Below are 19495 nucleotides of genomic sequence, written 5' to 3'. Positions count from 1 at the left end.
GTCCCTCAGTGAGGTCTCTGAGGAGGCAGTGGGCAATCCTTCACAAGCACCGCTGTGCAGCAGTCAGAAGGGACAGGATCAACCTACACTTCAGGGAAGAGCTACTGCCCACCTCACCTTGGTGTCCGTCTGTTTGCTGTATATTAACGTGCCTGTTTAAAAGATGAGTTGTTGGGCTTCTCTTGATGTCAGTAGGCTCATCTACCATTTCAGGACAGTGGAAACAAAAGCACTCTCCATCTGAATGTTCACAGGACTGTGCTAAAGAATAATGATTTAAGATCGAGACAAGAGTTAACTACCCACCTCACCAATCAGTGGCCTTCCCCAGGAGCTCTGGATGTCAATGCTGTTGCCTTGGATACCTTGCTTTACCGAAAACACAATAAACAGTGGGATGAGTAAGTGGAATGTTTTTTTTTCAAACTAATTAAAAATTTCAGTTGTACTAAAATCATATGACCATCCCTTTCTTTTGAGGCGATGGGTATAGTCTAAATGTGGAGGCAAAACACCAGGGTTTAAATCCTGGCACTTATAAGCTATATGATTTAGAGACAGCCACTTAACATCTCTAAGTCCCCGTCAAGTCATCTGCAAAGTGAGAATGATGGTTATTGGACTAGCTGTCTCACAAGTTTGTTATTTCTAAACCTTGAAGCTCCCTATACCCATGAGTTATTATTATTTTGATTTTTCAACTTATCTTCTACCTGAGTTCAACATTGGCTTAGGACTGTGGAATGAAAATGGGACAGGGTACAGAATCAGTTGCAAGAAAGTGCTTTCCAGGAATTGGAGGGGCTAGGTTGTATGGGCCATTGTTTTCAAGCCAAAGCACCCTAGGGAAGTGAATAGTATAGGGAGGGGTCAATACTGCCTCGACTTCCCACTTCTTCCCTCTATTCAGTTTGAGAAAATGAGTAGTCATACAATATGAATTTGGGTCTAAGGCATCTCTAATTGTTGAACTCACGGCTTTGGGGTCATAGTTGACTGAGGATTAATTTTTCTGGGAGTTTGAAGGTACCAAATTAGATGTTATTAAGGGTAAGGCAGAAATTCTTCTCAATAAAGAAGTCCACTATGCAAATAAGTTAAGTAACTTTGTTTTGCATCTCCAGTTTGAGAGCAATTCAGGGAGTATGACTTCCATACCATAGCTTTCTTCTGTTCAGTGTGGCTGGATGGAATGGCAATGTTGTAGGCCAATGGATAGATAGCCCTTCCTATAAGTAGCCTTTCTTTACTTCTGTAAAATGAGGGGGATGAATTAGTTGATCCAGGTAGGTTAGATGGCCCAATGGAGAAGCAAACTGGACTTGTAGTCAACAAGACTGGAGTTCAAATCCTGGTTTGGCCGTCCTCCCTCATTTTCCCCATCTATGAAATGGTGAGAATGATGGCACTCACCTCCCAGAGTCATCATGAAGAATAAATGAGATAATATATGTAAAGGGCTTTGCAAACTTTCAAGCTTATTCTTATTATCGCCATCATGATTTATTAGATCTCTAAGGTCCCTGCTTGTTCTAAATCTTAGGATTAACTTGTTCAGTTTTATCTAAGTATACCCTCCTATGGAATATTTACTCTCAAAGAAAGAATGTTATAATTGCATTTAGAGTTCTAAGAGAAGTCAATTTGCTTCCTGGACAGATATACCTAGACCAGTCCTATCCATCAAATGAAGACAGATTGATAGGTGGAAAGATAGATGGACGGACAGACAGACAGATAGATAGATAGACAGATAGATAGATAGATAGAGAAAAAGACTAGATAGAGAGTTTATTAAGGGCTTACTCTATGTGCCAGGCACAGTGCTAACTAAACACAAAACATAAATACAAGGAAAAAAAAGGCAGTCCCTCCCTGCAAGGAGCTTACATTCTTATAGTGGGAGCCGACACATAAGAGTGTGGGCTGAAGAAGTTCAAAGAGTAAGGAGCAGGACTGAGGGAGAAGTGAGCAGTGATGGCCCGGATACTTTCTGTAATAGTGGCGTGGGCAGGAACTCATTAAGAGGATGGGCCTGCAGGGTCAGAAAGTTACTGGTACAGGAAAGAGCAGTTAGGAACAGAGCCAAAAGTGGTCTACTTTTTAGGAGTCTGTTAATATTAATTAATTTATATTAATATTCATTCCCCTGCAAGTTTTAAAGGGAACTTAGAAGAGATAATTTAGCCTACCCTTCCCATTTTTTGGGTGAGTAAATTGAATAATAGGTTGAATGTTAGAGAAGATACTTGCCTAAAGTCACAGAGGTAGTAAATACAGAACTAGGGCTTGAACCTCCATCTTTCAGTTCCAGATCCAGTGTTCCCCCTACTATCCTCTGCTGTGTTCTCCTATGTGTTATTTTCCTAGTTTCTCTTAAAACAAAATGCCCGCTCTCATCCAGATGCCATTAGAAGATGTGTCTCCAATTATGTCATCCTTATATTAAAAAAAAAAGGTTTCTGAATTGTCTGAATAGAAGAATTCTCAGTAACTTATGCTGTTTTACTTGAAGATTCGGCAAAGACTCCCCCGCCCCAGCCCCCAGCACCTCTTCAGCTGAAGGCCCTTAAATTTGTCTGTGGTTGCTTGCTTGTGCATGGCATCTGGGTACCTTACCACTGATCCATAAAGGCATCCTTAAGAAGAGAGGTGACTTTCACAAATGTACACTTTTGGCCTTTGCAAGAATCTGGTCCTTTATTAAAATAATTGTTCTAGTACCAACAGCTTTAACGCTCTACTGAAGTCAAAGAGTTTTCCCCAGGAACTCAAGACTCCTCTCACTTTTCTGTGAGAGCAGCATTTCTATGCCTCTATCTGTTCTCAGACTCAGCAAGGTCAGAGCCATTGTTAGAAAAAAAGGGGTCCTTTTAAGGTCTCTGTAACCTCAGTTAAGCCCATATTAGGGAGTAAACTTGACCAAATATACGGGATATGACAATCAAATGTGGAAGATTGTCCAGAATGGATCTCAAATATTTATATAACTCTAGTGTGGGAATTCCAGTTTGTTAATTGACTTCTTAGGTCTTTAATGTTCTTTCTTTTTGAATAGCTAGTCACTTGGAGAATCTTGGCTTTTCTTAACCTTCTTTTGGATATATTCCTTAAAATATCAAGTTCAGATTACAATGAACCTTTAGAATGTCCTTTTATTTCTCTACAAGATTATAAATATATGAATATATATATAATGTTTTATTTATTTTAAAATAAAGATTAATTTTTGTATTCTGAATTTAATGAATGCCAAAAATTTTGCCATATAGAAAATAGAATCAAAAAAGAGGATCATATGTGAAAATCTGAATCTCTATTACATATTGCTTGCTATGTCCCAATTTATTTTCAGTTCCGAATTCTTACCCTTTCCTCTGCCACCCATTGAGAAGGCAAGAAAAACAGAGCCCATTAAAATATATATAGTCTTGCAAAACAAGTTCTCACATTAGCAGTATCCTAAAAGGAAAAGAACATATGTTTCGATCTGCCGAGTCCGGCACTTCTCTGTGGAGAGGTGGGCAGTGTGTTTCATCATGAGAACTGTGCTTTTTGGTGTGTTGATCAGAGATCCTGAGTCTTTCAGAGTTGTTGTCCTTACAATATTGTGGTTCTTGAATAAACTGTTCTCCTGACTCTGCTCACTTCACTTGGCACCAAGATAAGCTGTAGTGCTGCTATGTTTCCCATTAACTTTCTAGTTTGTCCTTTTTTCCGTATCCATGTTTGTCAAATCTCCCTTCTACTTCAGATTGAATTGCTGTTGTATAACTGACAACTCTGAGTCCTTTTATATCTTCATGGTCCACAATAGAGATCTTTTATTTATCCTGATAACTTATTGGTGCATAGCTCATATCACTTAAGATGGATGGGGTTAGTGGTACACCCTTTGTATTTATCACAACATGGCCTACTCAAAGAGAAAGGATGTGTATCCTTTGCTGCTTTTGATGATGAGTTTTCAAAGTTTCTCCAAGTCCTAACATTGCGAAAATCCTGTTTGGTTTGTACAATTTGAGTTGCTTCACCTCCCACCTCCTGTCTGATTTTTCCATCCTGACCCAATCATCCTTATCACCTTTTAGTATCCTATCAGTAGATTAAATGATCATAAACATCCTCCTCTTACAGTGATTGTCAGTTTACTCTCCAAGCATATTCCTTGGAATTCAAATCATAAAGCAAGTAAGAGTGATGCAGAAAGGTATACAAAGTCTTAATTATCTGCATGCAGATGCTTTGTTGATTATCTATGGAAAATTAAATTTATGCTACTTCCTCTCCCTTGCTCACTGCCTGTAAGACCCTCAACGTACTATCTCTGCTACCCAGCTGGTGTATGTTTGGCTAATACAAATGAACATTAGCCTGTGCCAAACCATTAGGAGGATAAATCACTTAGATTATCCACACTTCAGGTCCCCTCCATTAGTGGAGATAATTAAAAGTTGTCTAAGTGTATATCAGGCCTATGCATATGTATGTAAGTTTCTGTTCTTGGCTGTTTTACAATTTAAAACAAAATTTAAATTAATTAAATATTTGGTTTTGGATTTTAAAGGAAAGTCTCCTATCTTGAAGTTACAGAGTATAGGACACAATTAATACAAACATAATTTTTGAAAATACATATTACTACAAGTACTGAAAGGGAAGAATGTATGAGGTTTAATGCCTTTAATCCTACCTGAGGAAGGTAGGCAGCTAATTCCTTTTTTTTTTTCTATTTTGTGTGCTCAAATGCTTATGGTTAGATTAATGTCTGATACATTAGACCGTTTGATTAAATACCAGGCTAGTGAGACTAAGGTTTAGGCATCATTTCTCATATCAGACCTTTGCAATAAGAGAAATTTCTACAGCTAAAAATTGTACCTTTACCATGGCTAGGAGACTTATGAATGAGGACTAGTAGTCACAAAGGTAAATGAATGGATAGTTTAGTATCAAAGCTATACCTAGGGAAGGGTGACAATGACTTTGCCCCCAAGACACTAGAATTTAGAGATTTAGAGGGTGCAGGAATTTAATTCTAAAACAACTGAGTTCAGTACCTCATTCCTGGTTAACTAAAATAGCTAACACTCACTATTATTATTTACAAACACCCATCTGCAAGCCACTCTAGTGACTAATTCTCCTTTAGGTTAAATTGAATTTCTTTAAATTACTTTTGTTGTTTTCACATCATGAATTGTGAAGTTTATCTGAGGGTCTTTTTCATGTTGCTTACCATCAGTGCGTATCCTGCTACTTGCCCTGGGTACCCAAAAGGCTCATTATTATTCTATTTAGCACACCTTTACAGTCGCTACTAGAATGAACCTAACTCATTCTTGGCAAAAGATCAATCAATACTTATTAAGTGTCTGCTATGTGCCAGGCACTGTGGGGGATGTTGGGTCAGTAGTGTCATCATCACAAATGAAGAAAATTGTATGGATTAATCCTAGTGTTCATATCTTTTACATAAGTGCTTCTTTAGGCTAGTAACTTTCCTAATTTGTGTTTCTCTATTTCAGCATTTATCATGTAATTTAACCTGTAGATAGTCACTGAAACCTAAGAAATCTTAAATGAGCGATCAAGTTTTTAAACATAGTAAGTTGTCTTCCAAAGTCAACACTCAACTGTAATGGACAATTTGGTTATGTCAACAGAAAGCTTTCTTACTTAAATAGTTAATAGGCAATGAAGAAGGCTCTTTTTCAATTTGATATTTGTTACTGATGACCACTTAGGTTTCTGAGAAAGATTGTGCTTTCGGACTATCAGTACTCATTTTAAAAATCCATATAATTCTCTTCACATTTCATTCAATCATCATATGTCACATACCTATGTTTCTGGAATGGATGGGGTGTTCAGGAGGATTAGCACCTCTGGTGTGAGGGTTTGCTAAGCCTTTTTCAGGGCTGCTCATGCATCTTTGGTGTCTACCTTCACACAACTCTTAACTGTGGCTTCAAGAAGCTGCACATGCACAGCGGCCACAGCTCAGTAAACCATCTTGGCAGATGGAATAAACAGGTTGAGGGTAATTGAACCCATCAGTGAGTTGGGGGGAGTGTGTCTAACCCAAACATGTGAAGACTTACCCTACCAGAATGGGCAGATGAGAACAATTTGTTCCAATGGCCATGAAGGCAGCTGAAGCAGGCACTTTTGGAGCACTTAGTGTTTGGTCATGTGGAAAACGCTAAGGTCATCCATTGCATCCCAGGCCATTGCCAGTAGTCTTGACTCTTGACATTGGACTTTGATGACTGTGGAAGACATTATGAGGCTGAGAATTTTATGCAATTCTGCTACCTTAAATCCAATTTACTCACGAGTCAAGACATCATCCTATGATGTCATTGGTTCTCTTCCAAAATGAAGGACAAATACCACCACCGCCTATGTTGCTATATAGCTGAGTAGCATGGTTTGTTTACTTTTAAAAAACCGTTAGCAATTTTTGAAGGATAAAATAAGTGTCATAAAACTGATTCTTTTAAATTAACCTTATGAAACCTCCCTTGAAGGCCTATTTCTATATCCTCATTATGGTGGAGAGATCTCTCTGGGTTCATGAAGGCCATGCTAGCAAAACACAAGTTTTGGCAGCTTCTTGAAAGCTGGAAAGTCTTTAAGTATGGACCCAGTTATATATTGTGTATCTATCCTCTAAAAACCGACTTAGCTAAGTTAAGAGAGACATATTGATAGATAGGCTACTGGTTGACAAGTTTTTTGGCCACACTAATTCATGAAGATAGTTTCCTTACGTGTAGAGGAGTTATAGTCTGCCTTGGTAGATATAATAATTTATATTTATGTTACATTTAAAGAGAACTTTTACATGTTATATCATCTGAGGCCTACAACAACCTTAGTATTGTTAGGCCTGTTTCATAGGTAAGGAAATTGAAGCTCAGGGTAGGAAAGCCAGGAATCACATCTAGGTCTTCTGAATCCAAATCCCAGTGTTGTTTCCAACATAATATTCTGCCTCGCCTTCTCTGTGTTTTTGCTTTCTTTTATAATCAACCAGCTGATAATGTTTTGTTTTGCCAATAAGCCTATTTTACTTAAAATATCTAAAATACTTATTTTTTCTGTTATAAATACCAATGAAAAGGAGTATGTTTTAAATGGTTCATCTTTCCCAATCAGGCTAGCTACTGAGTTCTAGTAGAACAAAAAATACACTTTCCTGATAAGACTCTATTGTCTTATCAATAGAACCTTGTAATAGTAGCATTGAGAATCTGTTTTCACACTTGAGAATGCTTAGCAAGCTATTGCATAAGAAAATAAGAACACTACTTTCACATGCTGGTAAATTTTTTCCATTATAGCAGTATGCGCTTCATTTCTAAAAGGAAAAAAAATAAATCACATATTCTTTCCTAATAAAACCCTTTTATTTTTCCTTCTTAATAAAATTGATCTGGAGAACATGGACAAAGGCCATTTAAAATGCTGCTGTGGGCTACTTGCTGGGATCTGCCTACAGAAAAATGGTGGGCCTCATTTTTATAAATTGGTTCTTTACATTGCCATTCTGGGGCCTTTTGATTAACTTGAGTTTTGATGAACAAGGTTATATTTAACCCTTCCTAGCATTTGTTACAGCTAGGATTATTTCTTCATGCACATATGATGGAGAACCAATTACAGCAGAATAGAATTCAAGTTCTATCTGCTTTTCGATGAAGTTATTTCATATAAAATATTCCTCATGATTACTGGAAAAAATACAGTAGATTTTGATTATTTTTTTAAACTGAGGTTTAACCTTAAATATATGTTGAATATTTCCAACTTGAACCACTTAGATATAGAAATAATAGAAAATGACATATAAAACAAAGTAGCTAATACCAAAGTTCATCTTTAAGTTTTATATTGAAGGACTAAGTGGGGGAAATGGTAGTAAACTTACCCTTTAATCTTGAAAAGAAAATTGCCATTTTTCCTCCATTGTAATACATTTGTAATGAAATAGCTTCCCAGAGAAAAAGGCCTGAATATAGTACTCAGATGAAGGAGGTCCAAATAGGGAAGTTACCTTGTTAGTACTTAAATACAGCAAAGTATTATCAGATATTCCAATAACCAGCATTTCAGTATCACAGTGATAATTGATAGTGAGAATCCCAAGACTTAATAAAATCTTGAAGTGTTTTTTGAAGCATCAAATAAATATTAGATTACATTCACTAGATTTTCAATGTAGTATGTCGAATTATTGATATTCTAATTCTTTGAAGATTTGCAATCCATCTATCTTTCCATATGGTAACTAGCTGTGAGGCCTTGGCAAGTCACTTAACCTAGCAGTTAAATCTTTAACTACCACTTATTAGCTGTTTGACCTTGGGCAAGTCCCTTAACCCCAATTGTCCTGCCTTCCCCCCTGCAAAAAAAAAAAATGTTTACCCAGAATGGCTGCATTCTGGAGAATGGAGATAATTGTGTAAAGCTATGAACTTGTTTCACAAATATAACTCCCCTTTCCTTTTTTTTTAAGTGATAAGAATGAGATAAAAATGAGGTAGAGATCATTGAGGTCAGGATATCTCTTAAAAAGAGTACAAGGAAAAATGTGGGTGAGAAGTTTGTCCAAAGTCAATAAAAAAAATTCAGACTGTAGTTTTCAAGTGTTCCTTTGTGGGAGGAAATCCAAATGGTATTTTAATTCCTGTTTTACAGCAAAAGTTTTCAAAGTCTGGACCAGTTATCGGCAGAAGTTAGTCTATCTCAGACATCTCTGGGCCCAGCCCATTCACAGGATGGAGATGGCAAGCAAGATGTGTTAAATTTACTAAGTGAAGGTAAGCGTTGTTTACCTGCAACATTCTTTTTCTTCTACTGCCTTGCTATGTTCATAGAGAATCAGAATATGCTCTTGGGGATGGACTTTCTGCAGACCATACTGGGAAGGTGACCTGGGCCTACGAGGGGCCTTAAAGATCTAGTTCCATGCTCTTATTTTACAAAGACATCAAGAACAAGAAAGTTAAATAACAAGGTCAGAAAGGTAGGAAGTAATAGATCTAGAACTTAAATGACAGTCCTCTGAATCTGGGACTTTTTCTGTAAACTACAGCACACTGTGACAATGGTTTCTTTTCTTTTCCTTCTCATACATTTAAGTACAACAAGAAGTTGGTTAGAAGCTCAAGAAATGGGCTATTTATGGTTAATTAAATTTTCTGATTAATCAGCAGTCTTTTGTTTCATGATGCAGTAGAAAGTGCAGTTGACTTAAGTCTAGCCACCTAACTGCATCCTGGTTGTGGCACTTGTTACCAATGAGACAATTGGGGCAAGTCCCTGAAACTCTCTGGGCCTCAGGTTAGTCATTAATTTTTAAAAAAGTTTTGGACTAGGTGAGTTTGTAGGACCTTTCCATCTCTAAATCTATGATCTTTGTTGAAAATATGAATAAATTAACTCATTTTACTGCTTTTAGTTCAAAGAGTATGCTGTAATGGGGATATGCTGGAGCCAGCTCAAAAGCTGATTGTTAAATTTTCAGTATGAGCAGTTACGTCTTAGAAATCTGCAAACACTACAAATCAGGCCAGGATTTATTATTTTGTTGGTTAAGAAAGTGATGCTTTGTTGTTGCTGACATAAGAAAGTGATGGAAAAAATGTTAATAATGCTGATTAAACTTAAAAGTGTGCCATACGTTACAAGCAAGATGTGTTAAATTTACTTAGTTGTTAAACATTTACCCACACGCTCCTGGCTGTACATCCTTTGATAAGGATGATTCAGATAAGCTAAACTAGAGCTTTATAGTTTACGAACAATTAGCCTCAGCAACCCATAAGGTAGCTACCACAAATAATATTTCACCCATCTTGCAGATGAGAAAACTGAGTGGTTAAGTAACCTGCCCCAAGGTCTCAGAGCTAGTAAATGGCAGAGTCAAAAGCAAACCTTTGGTCTGCTGAGTCCAAGTTCAGTGTTCTCCCCACAGAGCCGCACCATCAATACAGGTATAAGACATTGGGCTTGGAATGTCCAGTCATTCCAGTTTTAAAATGAGGTGATTTTAAAAACAACAAACCTACCCGAATCCCCACTGTGTGCTTTTTTCCTTGTGACCTTCCTTTTCACTAAAGGAATGCAGAAAAAGTTTTAAGGATTTTGCCTATTTACCTGCCAACAACCCCTCACTGCTTGCCTGTAAATGCCTTTGTGCCTAAATGAGAATTGAGATTAACCAACACGGCAAGTATTTCCCAAGGGAAAGAAGCCACCATTTCATAAATTACAAACGTCCACCATCTTGTGGCCAATCATAAACACTGCAAGCATTCACTCTTAAGGATGTAACTGTTTTACCATCATGGTCAATTTTTCAATTCCCATTACGTTAGGCTAACAGAACAAAACTCCTTTATCAAACCCTAACGACCACTTATTGTGTCCTTGGGCAAATCACTTCAGTGTCTTCTGTCAAATTGGGGGGGAGGGGTGTCAGAAGAGATGACCTCTGAGATTCCTTCAAGATCTGCATTGATGATCTGCTGACCTCCTAGAGGCAAGGTTCTACAATACTTACTCCCACAAGATCTGCTTGCTTGATATGAGCTAAAACACTGAATTTACATGCTGCAACGTCTCAGGTAGATGAATGTACATCCTATTTGTAGGGGCACTCAGTGGTGCAGTAGGTAGAGTTAGAGCACCGGGCCTGAAATCACAAAGACCTGAATTCAAATGTGACCTCAGACACTAGTTGTGTGATCCCTGGGCAAGCCACTTAACCACTGTTTGCCTCAGCTTCTTCATCCTAGTAATGGTTATTTTGAGGAGCAAATGAGACAATTGTAAAGTGCTTAAGAAAGTGCCTGGCATATAGTAAGCAGTATATAAATGTTAGCTATTATTATTTTAAGAGAGTAAATGCGAAGGTTTATCACTAGACTGGCCATAGCACCAGTAATTTTTTTTTTTAGTAACAGCAACATTTTAAAAATATTTTATTGCCGTTTTTATTTTTTACAAAAGTAATTTCCCAGCTACCTCCAAAACACTATTAATACCCTTTATAATGCCAGACAGTATACGCAACACCTTACCCTCAAATTGTTCATCATCTTTGACCAAGAAAGAGGATGTTGCATCATTGGTCCTCTAGAACAAATGTTGGTTACTATATTTTAATTTGGATGTCATTTAGTGTTGTTAGGCATCTAGGTGTCACCGTGCTAGACTTGGAGTTGGGAAGATCTGTGTTTGAATCCTGCATCAGATAAATACTAGCTGTGTGACTAGGCAATCACTTAACCTCTTTGGGCCTCAGTTTCCTCATCAGTAAAAATGGTATAAAAAAACACCACCTACTTCCTAGGGTTGACATAATACACATAAAACATATTTTCACTGAAATTACAGTTGTCATAGTGTATGTTGTTTTCCTGGATCTGTATCAGGTCATGCAAGTCTTTTCATTTTTCTCTGAAACCCTCATATTTGTCAGTTGTTAGGATCATAGATTTCAAACTGAAAGGGCCTTCAGAGGTCATCTAATCTACACCCCCCCCCCATTTCAGAGATGAGTAAATTGAGACCCAATGAAGTTAAGTGACTTGTCCAAGGTCACAAAGTTGGGCATGATATTACATTACCCTTGCATCTCAGCTTGGTCAAACATACTTCAATAATGGGTATATTCCACTTTGTTTAAATTTTTGTCACTACTTTTTTTGTGCCCATTAGTGGGATTTAGTAAGTGAAAGGGCACGAACTTAGTCATTTTTATCTTGTCATTCCAAATCGTTTTCCAGAATAGTTGGAACACTCCACAGCCCTGGTAACATTATGATAGTGTTCCTGTCTTACCCCTTCTATCACTCACTGGCTATTTTCATTAACATCAGTGTAACGACTCCTGAGGCCTATCAACTGGGTTGTAAAAATGAGTTTTCATTTGGTATTGGTGAAAAGAACATGTGCATCCACTAAGTCACAAATCCTTGAAGTGTTAGATTTCTATAACATCCTCCAGTGCCTAAAATGTATTAGTTAACCTAATCCAGGTTCTGTTAAGCTCTTTGATGGTAAAGGTCAGGTACACAGGTATTTGAAGGTTACTTAGGTAGTATGGATGGTAGAAACAGAAAAGGCATTTTGGTTTATTTATATTATTGTACCTAAGATTTTGGGGCTTTAGTGAATACTTGCTTTGGCTAAAAAGGAAGTGTGGTTTATATTTTTTGTTTGTTTGGCTTTGTAAAGGTAGGGTCAGAGCAAGGGAGAGAATTTCTTCCTGCTCAATCCTTTTTCTCTCTCTACAATTCTGTCCATTATATCATGCAGCCATACAAGTTAAACTTTATTAAAAGAATCTCCTTAACTCGATTGCAATGTACACATTTCTAGAAATCCTTCAAGGAATCATTTTAATGGTACATATTTTGAGCAAAGTATCTGACAATTGGTTTGGGATATAAGTACATGTACACACATACATATATGTACAGTACATGTACATACATTAGGTGTGTGTTTATTTTTGGCTGGGGCTTTTTCTTTCTCCTCAGATCAAACTTTGGGCTATCCCTGTTCTAGGCATGGAAAGTATAAACCAACTTTGCTGGTCTGGTGACTTTTCTTGGTGTTAATTCACTCAAATGAAAGTGAAAACAAATCTGCAATGTCATGCAAATGCCATGTGAAATGCCATGCAAGCTGTAACTTTCCGGAGCTCACTGCTGAGGGAAAATGTATTCACAAATGAGTCATTTACTTCACCACTTCAAGCACCTGTAATCTTAAAGCACAAGTCCTCTAAGACTTAGTAGGTGGGGGTAGAGAGTTACCACCACCAAAGTAATGTCATCATCAACGTGATGGGAGCAAGCTCCTCAGACCCGCATCTAGCCCATTACCAAGACTGTACAATGAACCCTTGTAGATGGGTAGGGCCTGGTGGAGCTTGGGAACCCAGGGTCACCATCTTTCTGTGGAGAGGCATCTGAGAACTTCTGTGGACACGTCATTACACACACACACACTCATATACACATACCTATACATGCATATATAAATGTAACATACATGTCAAGGGAAGAAATTACATGTATGTAACATACATGTCAAAGGAAATTATCATCATTGATGCTGAGTTCTGTATATCATCAGAGTCTGGGGGTGAGGGGTGGATGCTAATTCAGAACTTTTCCTGAGCAGTGGCTAAATCTAGGGGAAAAGAGCCTTAGATTCAAAGACTGTCTTCCTTTTCACTTCATTTCTTAGTTTCCCATTTTATTATACTTTAGAGGAGCCATGAGCAGCTTTGGAAATAAGCTTGACTTCAGCTTCCTTGATGAAGGTTTTACTGCTAAGGATATCCTGGACCAAAATAATTGGGGTGTGTGTGTGTGTGTGTGTGTGTGTCTGAAAAAGATACCTTCTATGTTACTGACTAGAGATATCTAACACCTAAGATGCTACAGCAGTATTTCTTGAGTAACTCCAATTTTCTGCTGCCATATTAATGACACATTTCTAGAGATTCAAGATATAGCAAAACCATAAATAAAACAAAGCACTGTAGTACCCCCAGAGAGGATAAACAAAGCAAATCATGCAAACAAGTCTCAAAAGTTAGTTAACAAGTAGAATATAGAAATGGGTTTTTTTTTAAGTGAATCAGCATTAATGAAAGTCATGAGAGCTCATACACAGGCAAAGTTGGTTTATGCTTTCCATGCCTAGAACACAATACCCCATCTCAGCTCTTTTAGAATCTTTGGTTTTCTTCAAGCTTGGCTCAAACACCTTCTTCCACAGGAGGCTTTCCTTGATAACCTATTTGGTATGTATTATTGTGTGCATGTTTGCAAATCCCCAAGTAAAAGGTGGGATTTGAGTTGAGACTTAAAGGAAGCCTGGGAGGTCAGTAGTCAGTGGGGAGGAGGAAGAGTATTCCAGGCATGGGGGCCAGCCAGAGAAAAGGGGCTGGAGCTGAGAGATGAAGGGTCTGGTTTGCTGAACAGCCAGGAAGCCACTGTCACTGGATCAAAAAGTATGTGTCAGGGAGTTATATATAAGAAGCCTGGAAAGATAGGAAGCAGTTAGGTTATGGCTTTGAATGCCAAAAAGAGTATTTTGTATTCGTTCCTGCAGGAAATAGGTAGTCACTGGAGTTTGAGTAGGGCGGTGACATGATTGGACCTCATTTTAGTGAAATCACTTTAGTGACTGAATGGAGGATGAATTGGAGTGGGGCGAGAGTAGAGGCAAGGCAGACTCCCCAGCGGCAATTTGCAATAATAGTCCAAGCTCCAAACCTGGATTGTGGTCCTCTTTTTGTAAACTTTCTAAAATTCAGGTGCTGTGAAGCTTACTTAGAATATAAAAGGCACCTTTGCTTCCTAATTAAACCCACCCTTTTTTTTAGTAGCCTGACATTTTTGGGGGGGACGGGTGGCTTTTGAATATGGAAAATACTTCAAAATTACACAAATACATCAAATATGTGAAAAACGGATGTCATTTTTGATAGGTTTGTAGCAGTAATGCTGAAAATAGTGAAAGCTAACATCTGTTGATGCAGCATGCTTTTAGTATTGCAGTGATATTTCCACTAGCAGGATTTTAAAATGTAGCAGTTCTCAATGACACTTTTACAGGCAAAATTGTTTTTAAAGTACATACAATGACTTAATTTTTATTATTCTCTGAATTGCAGGTAAAGAAGACACTCCCTCATTACTTGGTCTCTGTGGCTCTCTAACCTCAGTAGCAAGTTATAAATCTCTAACAAGCCTGAAGTCAAGTGACTACCTTCCAAGTCCCACCACAGAGATGACCAGTCCAGGCTTAACTCCATCTTGAAAAGTGAATGTGATGGCAGCCAGAAAAGATCTCTTATGTTGCATACATTCAGTCTACATTCCATGAGTTTGAGCGCTGGGAAGACATTAGTCTTAAGCAAATAGTTAGATGCTGTTTTAAGATTTCATTTATATTCTCTTATTTAGAAACCAGTTCATATACTCTCAATGAAGAATATCGCAACTGATTTTTCTTGTTTCTAGTTTCTCTGATAAATGTGCAATTTTTAAAGGTGAATTGATAAAGATTTTAACAAAAATTTAAACCAAAAAGCTCCCCAAACAATTCAGAATGCACATACTACAAATGATTTTTCACATGTTTATTTAAATATTTTTTAGCTACAAAGACCTGAGTTCATGGGATTTAAACAAAGCATTTTCATGTATTGATGCAGATAGCATCTTAAAGAAGAAATGACACCCAAAGAGGGCCCAGACAAGGCAGTTGTATGCCTTAGGCAAGGTCTGAAAATTCTGTGCCCTGTGTAACTGTTCACTGGAGACATTTGAGACATTGTGCCTCCATGTAACATACACATCTTTGCATACCACCAAATATATACCTACATGGCATGGAAAGTAAACTTTTCTGGCAATGGTTTTTAAAAACGGTAATCCTTACCCTTGGCCCCACCATGGGCCAGTGTCATTAGGTACCTCCTACTTGCCTTTCCACAGTCTAGGCTCTGCTTCACAACTTCAGGTTTTCATTGAGTTCCTGTTGTAATCCAGTGCTTAAATGTCTTCTAATGTATGATCAAGATTGTCAGAACTGTTCAGATTTTGAAGAAGCTTATTCAATTAATTTGAAAATACTTTTGCGTTTTTAACATTTACCAATTGATACTGACATTCCACTTCAACTTTTGTAAATTTTATAGACATTTACCTTTTTAGATAGTTGATAATGTATTTGATAAGGTCCATGAAAAAGGGATTTATAATAACCTAGATGCACTTTAGTGAAATGATTAACTAAATTCCTTGGCCAGGTTTCCCTGTAATTTTCTAAAAACATAGCTGGTAAATTGCCATGTATGTGGAGATACACACACACACACACACATGGAAAACTATGTAAAAACATGGAGAAAATTCTAAAAAATTAGAAACAGTCTGGATGGCTTAAATTTAAGCACATCTGATAAAATCATACATACCACACTAAAGTTTTTTTTTTTTCCTCTCCAGTTTAAATAGCAATAAACTATTTTTTCCAGGCTTTATAATTAATCACACTAGTCCATTAAAAACAAAATTATTAATAAAGTTTGCTCCATTATTTCAAATGATAATATTAACCTACCACATGACATTGGACAAATTATTTGACCTCTCAGAGAATCAACATTCTCGTCTATAAAATGAGTTTGGACTAAATCTTCTAACATCTGATAATTAACTTTCATTCTGGTGTGTACAGGTAGGGAACTTATTCTAAATAAGCTGTGGATTACCTTTCCAGGCTTCAGATTCCATAGCTGCAAATAATCATCTATTTCTAAATCCCACTATACTAACTTAAGAGTAAGAAAATAGATGATTTATTTTCTATAGCTAATTTTTTTTGGAGGGGAGGGGGAGCATAGTCTATGTTTTGTTGTGCCAAAGAAGTTATTTTAATCGTTTACATGAAGTCACTGCCATACAACTGGGGACTTCATACCTTTGTTTTGAGATGGTATTGTTTACGATGGACATGAGTGATTTATATTTTAAAATACAGAGTAATGTAGGTCTTTTAAGTACTTGGCACTATTTATTTACTTTATTTCCATAAAGCAGTTGGAGTAACAGAAATTTAACCTAGTTATTCTTTGGAATAGAAATTAAACGAACATGGGAATTTATTGAATTAAATGTTACCTGGCCATTCTAATTATGCTAAAAATAAATAATAGTACTTGTAAGTGGAGTTAATAGGCTTAAATTGTATGATTTCAGGGAAAGAAGAAATCCTGACGATGTTAAAAAAAATTTTATCCCCCTCCCATCTCTCCCTTATAATGACAGCTTACCATTTAAGCTACCTTGATACAAAGGAAGGATTTAAGAGCAGATTTTGGTAATAGTCGTAGGGGCGATGCAATTAAATAGCCGCCTACTTGTTTGCCTTGGTCCTGGATTAATAGTGCTACTTTCCACAAGATCTGCCACTAAGAACGGCATCATTTATTGCACCTATCAACCTACCTTTATGACATTCTATTTTTATTTTTTAAATAACTAATTTGCATACATGTTTAGTATACAGGAAAAAGGTGGAATCCTTAAAGTGTTCAGATTTTATTTAACAGATATTGTCAATACCTTGTGCATTCATACCTTTTACTGTGTGCAGAATTAAACATTTTTCTCAGCCCATCATATCAAAGACACAATCATAATTTTTTACTTCTGTCGTGCTCCCTTTCTTGGAGCTCTTGGAGTAAAATTCATTTGCTCTTGTGGAATTTCAGCTTTCTACGCAGGTCATTTCATAATAGTCATAGAATTTATAGATGTCTGTGCATGAGAAAACTGATTGTATGTCTCAAGCCTCAGTTCTAAATGGCAATGTTCATTGTTCAGGAAAAAATATCATGAATGTTGAATTAATGCCAAAACTTGTACGGTGTATTTTGTTGCCTTGATATAGATTTGTTGCATGTAAATTAAACATTTTATAGCCATCAATAATGACTAGTTTCTTTTGCTTCCACAAGCCAATCCTAACCAAAACATAAAATGTGGGAAGAATTTACTATTTATATTTTAATGGATATTTACTTGGAGAAGTACACTTCAACACAAGCAAAAACTCAGCATCATCACACGTTTATTGTAAGCAAAGTTTTAAGCTTTTATTGCCTAGTGGTGCCAGAGCCAAGGTTATGGATGCAAGCCTTCTTTTCTCCACGCTTGCCACTGAGTGTGTTGGATGAATGTCGGTGAATCTTGTTATTTACTTTCTACTGATTATTGAGGTAACTTAGCAAAGACAACTTAGTCATGAGACTAGGATTCTTCTAGTCCCAGCTTTGCTACTGCTCAGCAATGTAACCCTAAGCAAGTCGCTGAATACCTATATCTTCAGTTTCTTAAATCTTTAAAAATAAAATATCTATAAATATTCTTTGGAATTATATTAAGTAATTCATTTCCTTGCTCCCTAAAACAAAGTGATACAAGCAAGGTAAAATTTTTGCCCACTTTTATGGTATCTGTGGTTTCCACTTTGACACCTGCATTTGCAAGCAAGGGCAAAATCAAACCTTCCTGAACCTCAGTTACCTTGGCTGCCAAATAAGGATAATATCGCCCAGGGTGGTCTCCCCCAAATGGTAAGCATTCTACAGAGTGACTTATTTTTAATAATCTTACTTTCACAAATAGGCGAAAATTCCTCAAATTTTCAATTTAACTATAAAAGGACATAAAAGCATACAGTGCCTATATCACTACAGACTCTTCGAATATGACCTGATGTGGGTTAGTTTATCTCTTTACCAAAACACTAAGAGCTTAAGAATTGTTATCTGGGAGTATATCACTTGGCTTTCTTGAGAGTAGGGGGGAAAAGCCTACTTTTGCAACATTTGTGTCTCTTGCCACATTAACTGTTAGAAATCAGGAAACAAAGGTTATTCAGCTGTCAAGGTGGCATATTTCAAAGTATATTTCAAGCAAATCAGAGATGTTGTATTAATTTAAAATAGGTCTCCTATATAGATTAGAAAAATTAAAAATTACTCAGAACTGACGTCTTAACATTGATACCATTATGGAGCCAGTTGGAAACCTTCAAAGTGACACTAACTCAAACTCGGGGTAGGCATCCTCCTCCCCAAAGAGAATAACTTAAGCCAGAAAAGGATTTCTATTAGGGTAAATAAACATAATGGATGTAAGAAGAAGGATTATTTTTAAGCAGATTCTCACTTGTGTGAAAGTCTTGTTTCATACCTAATAAAGCTATCCAATCTAATACTTAAAGAAAAAACTTTTTCCTTGTGGAAACAAATCAAATTTAAGGATATGCAGTTAAGAAGCAGTATATTCAGATATTCAGACTTTTCAGCAAATGTTATATTGCTTTTGGGACCATCAGATCACCAAGAAAATTAGCATGTATGATGCACTTTAAAAAGGAAAGCTTGTGATATTCCTGAATGACATAGCAGATCATCAATCCCTTGAATTCATAAAAAATCAAAAATCTGGGCACAGCACTCCATTGACTAGACAATGTTTATGTCATTTCTTCAATAGACCTAGATATTAAATGTGATTTTTTTTTGTTTTTAAACATCCATCTTTACCTCTGAACCATGACAGATACAATGTGGTCATACACTCACATGCAGCTAACCCTAACTTGCTAAAAGCCTATCATGTCTTTGACTAAAAGATGATTTTTAACAACTATGAGATTTTTATCCCATAAAGCTCCATCTTGCTCTCTATGGACTGTCAGATGTTCTATATTGTCCTCCTTAGCTTTCTTCAGAGACTACTTTGAAATGAGGGCTGTTCTGCTACAACAAGGTGCTGGTACTCTCTATCTCTTGACAGTATTTTGTATTTACTGACCTGTTTTCATGGTGTATCCCCTCAGGAGGCTTGGGAGCCCTTAAAAGCAAGTACTGTTTTATCTC

At 36.9% G+C, this 19495-nt stretch overlaps 1 protein-coding gene across 4 annotated transcripts in view; it reads left to right on the top strand.

Moving 5' to 3' along the window:
• The window catches only part of RUNDC3B (RUN domain containing 3B), a 121441-nt gene extending 103908 nt beyond the window's left edge, over positions 1-17533 (top strand). Inside the window, exons 9-11 of one of the 4 annotated variants that reach the window (XM_036759046.1) lie at positions 255-401; positions 8707-8828; positions 14711-17527. In XM_036759046.1, coding sequence (XP_036614941.1) covers positions 255-401; positions 8707-8828; positions 14711-14856 — 415 coding nt within the window. In that variant the 3' untranslated portion in view covers positions 14857-17527. Of the gene's footprint in view, positions 1-254; positions 402-8706; positions 8829-14710 lie in introns of all 4 variants that reach the window. The other 3 variants (XM_036759045.1, XM_036759048.1, XM_036759047.1) reach the window with 3 other exon arrangements.
• Positions 17534-19495: the final 1962 nt, after the last annotated feature.

Source organism: Trichosurus vulpecula, chromosome 5, assembly GCF_011100635.1.
Source record: "Trichosurus vulpecula isolate mTriVul1 chromosome 5, mTriVul1.pri, whole genome shotgun sequence".
Lineage (NCBI taxonomy): Eukaryota > Metazoa > Chordata > Mammalia > Diprotodontia > Phalangeridae > Trichosurus > Trichosurus vulpecula.
This window is presented reverse-complemented; position numbering and strand designations above follow the sequence as displayed.